We start from the raw sequence: 11729 nt of genomic DNA, 5'->3' as shown, positions 1-11729 counted from the left end.
CTTTTCTAACTTCCTCAATGCAAAACTCTTCCACAAGAATTTTGTTATGGTTTTCATCTATAAATTTTGGGATGTAGTCTAAAGTATGTGACATTTGAAGACCTTGTTGAGGTTGTGGGGAAGAGGGTAGATTTCTGAAAAAATATGGCCTCATCTTTAATATTCTCATGTGTGACTAGCTTGGAACCATTAGTAGAGAGAATTATTTCTAACTTATTTATTTGTCTATGCACTTTTGTAGATGCATGGAAGAACTTGGTATTCTTGTCACCCTCAACTAACCAATATTTCTAGACTTTTGTTTCCAATACAATACTTCTCTTAAAAGTATCTCTTCCAATTCTAACTTAAGAAATTTTTCTTTTGCAAATGAAACATTATCCATACCCCATCTAATGAGTATCTCATATATGTTTGATGCTCTTGTTGAAACCTCATTTTTAGTGAAGATGATTTTAAAATGAAATTTGTTCCATTCTTTTATTTTCACTTTTACAAAATTCTTTTTTTTTTTCTTAATTGGAACATTCTTGAACTCATAGTAAAAGGAGTCAAATTCTGCCATAATTCCAACAGAGGTAAAAAGGTACAATTTCTAAACCGCATTGACTCAAACTTGAGGGATGTAAGTATTTGTGGTCTTGAAATGGCTATCTAAAGGAGAACTGAAAAGTGGCCAAATCCTATGGATGACAAAATGGAGGAAGAGAATTCCATTGGAGAAGAGAGCCAAGCATCAGAAACCAAGAACCTATCTAATTTTTTTACAATGTGATGAAAAATTTTGTCTTCATTTTTTCCAAATTTAGGAGCCATTTTTGAGGATGCAATTAAAGAGATTATTTGTATTAACAAAATCTTTGAAGTCACTCATAACCTTTTTAGGGGGTGATGCCTCCCATTTTTTCACTGTCATCTAGCAGAGTATTGAAGTCACTCTGAGGATGAAAAAATTACTTTTCAAACGAATAAAAATACCTGAGAGTTGATCCCAAAGAATTTTTTTCTAATTGGTATAGGCAGTACCATATATATTAAAGATCTAGAAAGTGGAGTTTCCCAGCAACCACTTTGCTCCAACTAACATCCATTTTGTTGTGGAAGCAATTAGATCAACCAAAAGGTCTCCCGAATGCCATAAAATTGAAAGACACCTAGAAGAACCTGATGTAGGGATAGAGAAATGTTTGTAATTAACCTAGGAACCAAAAAGGTTTTGAGCCATATTATCATCAAGTTTCGTTTCTTGAAGAAGGACCATATTAGTAGAAAAATTGTCTAATTGATACTTGATTAAGCATCTTTGGTTAGGAGCGTTGAGGCTCCTAACATTATAGGATAGTAATTTCATTGTCCTTTAGGGGAGATATTCTCTCCCCACACTATGAGATTCTTTCCAAGGATATCAGACATCTTGGCAGGCTTCTCGCACTAAAAATAGGTTGAATTCTCCCCATCGAGTAAATCAATTAATCTTGAGTTTTTTTATTTTTTAGTTGGATCCAATTTATAACCTTTGTTATTTTCCTTGTTAAAGAGTTTGGAGGATTTCATTTGATTTCATTTCAAACTCTAAGCAAGTGTTTGTTGGATGCCAACAATAATTTCTAAGTTTGTTTTTGTTCTTCTTGGAGGCCTACCTTGCCTAGCTTTAGAGGGGGTCTCTGCATCATTTGCAATCCTATCTGACTAAGAGATAGGAGATTTAAGATTATGGATGTTATTCATTGCATCCTAATTGGAACTTACTCCTCCATCCATAACTTCGTCTGCAATCTCCTGAATTAGGCAATCTTGAGCCTCTATGTAGCATTTGGTAACAAAATTTGCCATTTCAATCTCTAAGACATTGTGTTGGTCCCACGGGGCCTTTTTGTCCAAAGGAAGAGATGTGGACTATATAACACACTTGAATGTGCTTTTCTCATTATGTGGTGAGGGTTGAGAGAGAGTATGGATCTCATCTCCAATATCCCTTTGATCTTCCTCAAGCCCTAGATTTAAATATGAAGAGGGCTTTGAAGAAAAAGCTGGATATTCTGCATCAATTCTGATTCCATTTCACTCATTCTGGTGAAGAGGCAGTGGATCTTTAATTTGTGCCTCATCTCTAATAGCCCTTTGGGTTTCTTTGGGAAATAGATTCAATATTGAAAATTAGGTTTGTTTTATTGTTTCCATGCTATTCTCAGTAGACTAGTTTGTGGCAAGAAAACACTTTGGACAACTATGAGCTTGGAGCTATGATGGGGTTTCCATATAGTTTTATGTTGTATCCTTAGAGGAGGCATTAAAATGATCAATTTGAGTATCATTTTTATCCTAATGGTAGAAAAAATCAAGGGATCTTTGGAGATGTTATCTACGTGAGAAGGCTTCAACTTGAGCAATTTGAGTATCATTTTCATCCTTGTGATAGAAAAATTCAAGGGATCTTTGGGGATGTTATCTAAGTGAGAAGGCAGAGGTAAGAATTATGCAGTAGTAAAACCTTTAACCCCCTAGTTTTTTACCTTCTTCAAATTTGAGTGAAGTGGAAGCTAATAATTTATTAAAAAAATGTCTAAATTTTCCTCTATTGTTCCCATTTGTGTCTAGGGCCACTAATTGATGTGAAGAACCATTACTTGACTAAAGCTTAATCATTCTAGGGGAAGGAGACTATTTTTTCACTAGAAGACATATTTTGACCCTCAAGGCTCCATTTATGAATGAGTATTTGTGATTCTGGAAACACCTAAAAGAGTTCCCTATTTTTCTCCAAATACTCAAATTTGAAAATTCTAGAGGAAGATCAAATAGTGTAAATGATATATTGATAGATGTTTACATATAATTTTAAAATATTTTTTAGAAATAAAAAAATAATTTTTAATTTTAATAGAAATTTTAAAAAAGTCAACAAGCAATTTTCTATCAAGCATTACTTGGTAACAAATGCTTGCAATTATTTTTTTAGCATACATGACACAAAGTGTAAAGTGTTGTCAAACTTTCATCTTTTAAAAATCTATTAAAGATTGAAAAATATATAAATTTGTAACGGTAATTTAAATATTACATTTTGAGGTTGTACTAGTGCAAAACCTGTGCTACACAATGAAAAGAGAAACCAAACTAGAGAGAGGAAGCGCAAAAAAGAAGATACAATTTGTGGATGGGCCCTTAATGTGATAAAGAAAATTAGGGCATCATTCTTTCTGTTAGGGTTTTCACCCATGTAAGGAACACATTCATTCTCTTAATCTTATAGAAAGGATTAAAGAACTTATGATTGTGTGATATACAATGTAAGAGAGATTATCTAATTTGATTGGGACATGCATAGAGATATTATCATTAACTTTAAATTATTTTTTTAAATATATTTAATTTAAGTTTAATTTTTATTTGATGGCTATATTTAATAACTTCTATAAAGGAAATCACTTTTTCTTTATAATAAAATAAAAAATCATTGGCAACACATTGGGTAGTTATTCATTATATTATTCAATTAATAGAAATTGCTTTAAAAATAGATTATTAACTAATTTTTCTAAACTTAAAAATTTATGCTATCTAATTTAATTAGATGTGCATAAAGATATTGTGTTTAATTTTGCATATTAAGGGAAAGCATATTTTTAATTCAATTTTAAATGGTATGTTTGATGTCTACTTTCTAATAACTTTATAGAGGAAATTTAATTAATATCTTACATCACTAGGTTAGGGTTACGTTTAACTTGTTAAAGTTATATAATAAAGTTTGGGATCAAGGTTACAATTAGTGTTGAGGTTCAACTATGGTTTACATTCAAGGTTGATTAAGATTAAAAGAAGAATAAAGGTTTTCATTATAATTAAGGTTAGTGTTAAGGTTACGGTTAGGTTAGGGATAGGGTTAAATTATGATTATGGTTCTGGTTATATTATGAATAAAGTTTCAATAGAATTGGGGTTAGCATTAGATTAGGGTTCAGGTTGAGGTTAGGATTCAATTAGGCATAGGGTTAATGTTATATTAGGATTCAATTAGGGGGAAAAATTTCAATTATAATTAGGGTTAAAGCATGGTTATAGTTAGGATGTAATTAGGGTTATAGATAAAATTAGGGTTAGGGTTCAATTGGGGTGTTCATGTTAAGCTATGACTTAAGCAAGGTTAGAATTAGGGTTCAATTAGGGTTAAATTCAATGTTAGGGTAGGGTTAGAGTTAGGATTAGAATTAGAATTAGAGATAGGATTAGGATTAGGGTTTAATTAGGGTGAGTTTTCAATAAGGGTTATGACTAAGATTAATGTTCGTGTTCAAATTGAGTTTTTAGGGTTTAAATAGTTTTAGATTTAGGCTATGATTCAATTATGCTAGGATTTAGTTAAGGTTCAAACATGATTAATTTTATATTCCAGTTAGGGTTAAGGTTAGAATTAAAATTAGAGATAAGAGTTTCAAATAGTGTTAGGATTTAATTAGGGTTTTAAGAGAAATCTTCAATTTAGGGTTAGGATTTTATTATGATAATGATTTGAATATTATTAGGGTTAATGTTAAAGATTAGTAAGGTTAGGGTTAGGTTAGTGTCAGATTAGGGTTCAATAAGAGTTAGGGCTAGGGTTCAATTAGGTTTAGAGTAAAATTATTGTTTTAAGAAAAAGATTTGAGTTGGGTTTGAATTATGGTTAAGGTTTATATAGGGTGAAGGTTAGATATTAACTATGGTTAGGTTTAATGGTAGATTAGAGTTTAAATGGGGTTAGCATTAGGGGTCAATTAAGGTTAGATTCAATGTTAAATAAGGGTTGAGGTCAAGTTTATAATTGTAATTAAAGATAGGATTAGAGTTAGGGATGAGTTGGAATTAGTATCAATGTTAAATTATTGAACCATTTCACATCAATCTCATTACAATAAACTCTTTAGTATTATTTATGAATATTAAATATTTTCAAATTTGATATCTCTTGATGTACTTTACTTAGATTTTTTATAATATAGGTAATGGTAGTTTAAATTTATTCTTAAATTAGGTATATTGTTTTATCTATTATATATTTTAATTTTTTTAAAGGAATGTTTGTATGTATGAATAAGAGATAGACAACAATGTATGAATATGCGTAAACATACAAAAGTATGAGAGAAGGGACAACTTGACACAATTACGCAATCTATCAATATTTATATATATTAAATCATTTTCTTAAAATATATAGAAATTAAAATTAAAATTACACACACACACACACACATATATATATATATATATATATATATTCCACCATTAAAATAATAAATTAAAAAATATCAAATTCAAACTAAAATAATTTTTAAAAGACTCTTAATTATTAAACAAATAATATAAATAGAAAATTAAACCCTTCTCTTAAACAATAAAAACATTTCCCTTCAATCAATAATAAAATATATTTAGATCAAAAGATATAACTTAAAATTATAAATATTTCTCTTTAATAAATAGAAAATTAAATTAAAATGATATAATGATTTTAAAAATATAAAGTTCAAACTAAAATAATTTGAAAAAAAAACAAACTATTAAACAATAAAAACACGTCCCCATATATATATGATTTACTTATATTTAAAAATAATAATTCTATTAGTTGCTTTGACTGTTGAAAAAACTGAGTGGTTGGTTGAAGAGAATCGTGCCTATCAGCATATGAATAAAACAAAATAAAAATAGTAAAAATATTGAAGTATTGCATATTCTAAATTATTTAAGCCATGTCAAACACCAATTATAGTAGATATAAGTTGTATTCACATGAAATGGATATGATTGCTTAGGAGTCGTGCAACGTGGAAGACTTGGTGCGAATTAGATAAATGCCCCTATCAAAAGTCTTTGTATTTTAATTCTCATTTTCTCTATTTTCTCTCCACGATGAGGTTTCTCTCAACCCTTTCCCACGGAACAACACTAGATTTTTAACCGTCAACTTACTTTAGTCAATGGCATTCATCATCAATTTCTTTTGTGGTCCAATGTCAATGTCACCATTCGTGTAATGCGAGCTTCCAAACTATATAATGTTAGAAATATTAAATACAGTTTGCCGGCCTTTAAATGGAAAGCATTGTCTTAAGTGGTTTGTATCAAAATTATTATACAAGGTCAATAGGCTTTTGTATAGTAACGTTGAAAGATTCTTAACGTTGTAAGGTCAAATTTCATTAAGTGCGAGACTCTGACACGTAAAAAGAGTCAGACTGGTATGTGAACGCAATTCAATCTCTTCGTATGAATTTACACCTTTCACATTTGCAAAATTGGAACTCTCTAAACTTAAGGTTCTCTTGGAAGTTCCGCCTGAGCATTTCTCTTCTACTTTAACGCTAAAGGGAGGTTCGTTCCATCTCTAACAATTTAGCCATGGGGGAAATCAGCGAAAATTTCTGTTTAAGCCTATTTTTTGCTTTTACAGTGTTTGTTCAACTGAAAAGTTATGGTGCTGCAGTCGAGGACGGAGATGCTCTTTCCTTGGACACCTCGATTACTGGAAATCAGACATTAATTTCAAAGAATGGCACATTTGAATTGGGGTTCTTCAACCCCAAAGGAACCAATAACTGGTATATCGGCATCTGGTATGCCCATATGACAGAGAAGACGTTCGTTTGGGTGGCTAACAGAGAGACTCCATCGAGAAACGGGTCCGGCGTTTTGAAGCTGTCAAAAGGTGGTCATCTGGAACTGTTCGATGCAGAGGGCGCGTCTCTTTGGTTCGCCAACATATCAAACAAGGCCTCCCGAGCCGTGATATTAGATTCTGGTAATTTCTTAATTCTCAGTGATGACAATAAATCTCAAACTATTTGGCAGAGTTTCGACTATCCCGTGGACACCTGGTTGCCAGGGATGAGGTACGGTGGACGCCAAAAGCTAGTCTGTTGGAGAAGCTCTTTGGATCCTGCTCCTGGGCTTTTCTCCCATCACGTGGATAGTGATACATCTGGGTCCAGACAATACGTGCTAACATGGAACAATTCTGTACAATATTGGGCTAGCGGAACTTGGGACGGCCAGTTTTTTAGTCGCATTCCAGGACTTACAGACAACGGCTTCTACAATTTTACCGTTGAAAATACTAATTCTGGTTTGTATGCCACTTATACATCTAAGACTATCCAGAAATTTCGTTTTGTCCTAGTTAAGTCTGGAGCAATAGAACAATATGCTCAGCTTGATGACGGTAAATGGAACATGTTCTGGTCTCAACCAAGAGATCAATGCGCCATATATGGTTTGTGCGGCGCATACGGAAACTGCAACTCCAACAATGTTCAGTTCTGCAGCTGCGTGGAAGGTTTCACCCCCAAAGACACTCGCGCCTGGGATATGGGAGAGTCGTGGTCCAGTGGCTGTGTTCGGCAGAGCCCCTTAAACTGCAATGCCAAAAATGGCAGCACGGACGGATTTCTGGAGCTGAGCGTCACGCTGCCTGATGCTGATTCCGCTTCCTCATACCCTGCAGCCTCAAAGCAAGATTGCGAGAAAGCCTGCCTCCTCAACTGCTCGTGCACTGCGTTTACATTCACTCCGTCTTCAGGACTCTGCCAAATCTGGTCCGGAGATTTGTTAAACATGCGTAACTCTCTTTCATCTAAAAGCAATTCAAATGTTTTTGTTCGAGTAGCTGCGTCTGGACTTCCGAAAACCGATAAATCGTTCTCCTCCAAACGCATAATCACATTTATTGTTGGTGTTCTCGCCGTTGCATTGGGTATCTTCTCAATTTTAATGTGGTGGAGGCATCGACAGAGGCATTGGCTACGATCTACGGAGAGGTGTGCAGATACCTCAGACCCCTTTCTAAGAATGTTTAGCTACATGGAGTTGAAGATTGCAACTAGGAATTTCAGGTCTAAGTTGGGGAGCGGAGGATTCGGCACGGTGTTCAAAGGATCTCTGACAGATAGTACCCTTGTGGCCGTAAAGAAAATGGAGGGTTCAAGACAAAGTGAGAAGCAATTCCGAGCAGAAATCAGTTCTCTTGGACACATACAACATGCGAATTTGATCAGGCTTCGAGGGTTTTGTGCAGAAGGGTCGAGAAGGTTTCTGATTTATGATTACATGGCCAACGGCTCTCTGAATTCCTTTCTCTTCACAAGTAATTCCAAAAGTAAACAGAAGGCACTCGACTGGAAGATCCGATTTGAGATCGCGTTAGGCACCGCAAGAGGATTACTTTATCTCCACGAAGAATGCAGAGATCGCATCATTCACTGTGATGTTAAGCCAGAAAATATTCTGCTGGACGGTAATTTTTCACCGAAGTTGGCCGATTTCGGGTTGGCAAAGCTTGTGGGTAGAGATTTCAGCCAGGTCCTGACCACAACAAGAGGAACGAGAGGATATTTGGCTCCAGAGTGGATCTCCGGTCTTCCCATCACTCCCAAGGTTGATGTATATAGTTTTGGTATGACGCTCTTGGAAATCATTTCCGGGAGAAGGAATCTTGATCTAAATGTGAAAGATTCTAGTCAGTATTACTTTCCAGCATGGGCTGCAACTCAAATTTACAACGACAACATAATTAATATGGTGGAGGAGGGTATTGCAGAAGAGAGAGATTTTGAAGAGGTGAGAAGAGCAGGTATTGTAGGGTTGTTATGCATTGGAAGGGATGAGGAAGTGAGGCCAAGCATGAGGCAGGTGGTGCTAATGCTGGAAGGGAAGATGCAGCCTCAAATTCAGCAGATTCAAAGCTCCAGGGTCGTGGACAAGAAAGCAGACCAAAGCGACACTGACAGCGGTAGCGACTGCTGATGTTATTAGATAGACTAGTGTATGCGGGGCTTTAAACTTAATGAGCAATCCTCTGTGAAGTTTCTTGTATTTTTTATTTTTGGTTATTTTTAAAATAGGATTAATAAAAAGGAAAATCTATTTGATAAGGATTTGCATGCCATAATCTTGATAGACTCTATTTTATCCAACACTACAATATCTTGTCAAAGATTTCAAAGATTTTTTAAAATTTTAATTGATTTCACTTTGTAATTCTTCTTATTTTGTTTTATGTAGAAAAATATCATACATCAATTATTTCTAGTGTCAATTCTTAGACCATAAGATAAGAGATTGCCTCTAATGGTGTGGTTTAACATTTAGACAAATTTTCATAGTTTACTATTAATCAAATCCTTCTTCAACATTGCATTTGTTTAGGATTTCCTGCCAACAGGCCAGCTTGGAAGGGGATTTGTTTTCAAACCCTGCTCATTATGAAAGACCCTGTTCAGATCTAGGGTACTTTTGTTGTTAAAAGCATCTGGTGTGCTTGGGAATCTATCAAGCTTTGGCTTCGATGGGCCGGTGATGGTTTTCGTAATGGGATCTCCATGAATCAACACAACCTCTATTTTTTAGAGCTTCTATGAGCCTCCATTCATAGGATGACCTTCAGGTCTAGTTTCGTCTATCTCGACCAAATCTCAGATTTATGATCTTCTGGTCTCGGCCTTACCCTCACATTTGTTACATAATATTGGCATTCAGTCTATCAGACCTTGGTGGAAAGATTGGAAGTGGTATCCTTGGACTCCTTTCACCAGCTACAAACCCAAGATGGGTTATCTCTGGTTGGTTCCCCATTTTCCTATGGTCCATATTCTCAACCAGCGGTGGCACTTGCAGTCTTCTCAGACTTCCTGGAGATTCAGGTTTCTTATTGTTTGGTCCGCCACCACTGAACCCAAGATTGCACACTTTGCTTGGTGTGTGCTTTTCCAAGGGCTGCCTTTAGGTTCCAAACTTATGCATTTGGGGGTTCCTGATCCTTGGTGCCTTTTTGTGGCCACCCAGAAACATTTATGAATATTTTTTGGTTCTGTAGAAGAGCTCAATAGTACTTGACCTGGATACATAATTTCTTTTAGCCTTTGCGGCCTGAGCCCTTCACTTGGCATATGGATCTTCTGGGCGATTCCCTTAGAATCCCTTGCAAATTTTCCCAAATATGACATGCTTTCAAAATGGAGATCCTATTCACTCTTTGGAAGGATAGAAATGCAATTCTTTTTACTAACATCTTTTTGGATGTTAATGTCTCGCTTCACGCTAAATCTTGTATTTGTAATAATGTATTTATGTCGATTCGGGTACACGCTGACAAATTGGCCTTGAAGGTGGGCCACTTATAGGAGCTCCTCCAGCATTGGGGCAATGCCCCTTGTGCAGTTGCCAGAGTGCTGCCAAATTCTGTCTTTGCCGACCGCACTCCACCCTGTGGCCACAGTTCCTCCACCTGCCACTCTCACACTGCGTGGTTCTAGGCTCCTTGTTGCTCCTCTAGCGGGAGAGATGATGTGTGGAGACATCTCTCGGCTTCTCCTCTGCATTGTGGCTTTGCCTCGAGGTGGCCTTCAGCTACTTTTATGACTTTGGCTCCTACTGCTGGTACTAGCTCTGGGTGGCCTTCTGCCACCACCTCCAAGTTTGCCCACCTGGCTCTAGCGATTTTGCCTCCCAGGCCACATGAAGGTGAAGTTGATAAAGATCCTGAAGATGGGTGGTCCATGCCGGATCCGACTCCTAACCCTACTGATCTATGGGGCGGGAAAGATGATCTTGATACTCCTCCCTCTGTTGCCTCTTCTTTGGCTGCTTGAGGAGGTTTTTTGATGAATAGCTATGTATTTTGACTCCGGGCTATGCCCGTGTGACTCTTGTGGGGTGATCTTGGATCCCTCGGCCTTTTTTTGTGAATATGTACTTAAATATTTTTAATTAATACAGAAGGCCTATTCATCAAAAAAAGGATGAGGAATGGACAACCATCAACAATGAAAAACATAAGGTGATACCAAATTTTATAAGAAAAAATTAATTGCACATGATTTCAAGTCACACAATTCTTTTGCATGTGTGGTGATGATGGGTCAAACTTATACTGGCAATGAAAATGTATTTCAACTATAGTTTACAAGCTACTCTTTTTTTTTTGTATAATTTAAATTTATTTTTACGAAAATCACATATCTCAAAAAGAGAGAGATTTTAATTTTTTTAAAACTTAGTGGATGTTATTTTATTACGTATTTTCATTTAAACATAACTTTTTATCAATAAAAATTATACACTTGAAAATGACACATTAGTAGATGTTACAAGTATTTTTATGATATATTCAAGTACAAATAAATAAAATAATTATTAATTTTTTAAAGAAAAAATTAGGAAAAATCAACAAGCAATTTTTCATCAAGCATAACTTGATAACAAGTTCCTTAAATTAATTTTTTTTAGGACATGTCACATGAAGTGTAAAGTGTTGTCAATATAATATATTTTAAAATTAGATTAATGATAAGCTACATAAATTTGAGTACAAACTTAGAGAGACTTTCATTGACCCCATTATACCTATAAGTTGCAAATTAAATAAGTAGGCAAATGAGTGTAGATAAAATGTGCATTGAATCACAAAGCCCCTTGCCTTGACCTGTAAATTTTAAATTTACAAGTTGAATTCCTTTTTCATATCATGCTTATTATTGTACGCATTGGGATCCTTCTAAAACATATTGTGAAAAATCTTTCAAGATACTTTGTAGTTTCATCTAGCCCAATCTTAAACAAAAGTAATATTTTCACAAAGTTACCTAGAACATTTATTTTATGGAATGAGACAAAGGAGTCCAATTGGTATAATTGATGTCCAAAGATATAATATTATACTTTATTCTATGCGGAATATTCTATCCACTAAA

The 11729-nt window shown here is 34.9% G+C and overlaps 1 protein-coding gene across 1 annotated transcript; it reads left to right on the top strand.

Annotated features, from left to right (window-relative positions):
- The first annotated feature begins 6384 nt into the window (after window positions 1-6384).
- LOC131043728 (G-type lectin S-receptor-like serine/threonine-protein kinase At2g19130) lies at window positions 6385-8823 on the top strand. Its single transcript, XM_057976958.2, has one exon. It carries the CDS (start codon window positions 6385-6387, stop codon window positions 8782-8784), a length of 2400 nt encoding a protein of 799 aa, XP_057832941.2. The 3' UTR covers window positions 8785-8823.
- Window positions 8824-11729: the final 2906 nt, after the last annotated feature.

Source organism: Cryptomeria japonica, chromosome 6 (assembly GCF_030272615.1).
Source record: "Cryptomeria japonica chromosome 6, Sugi_1.0, whole genome shotgun sequence".
Lineage (NCBI taxonomy): Eukaryota > Viridiplantae > Streptophyta > Pinopsida > Cupressales > Cupressaceae > Cryptomeria > Cryptomeria japonica.
This window is presented reverse-complemented; position numbering and strand designations above follow the sequence as displayed.

Excerpts from the sequence above, each read along its gene's own strand:
- LOC131043728 (XM_057976958.2), top strand. The coding sequence starts at position 6,385 with ATGGGGGAAATCAGCGAAAATTTCTGTTTAAGCCTATTTTTTGCTTTT.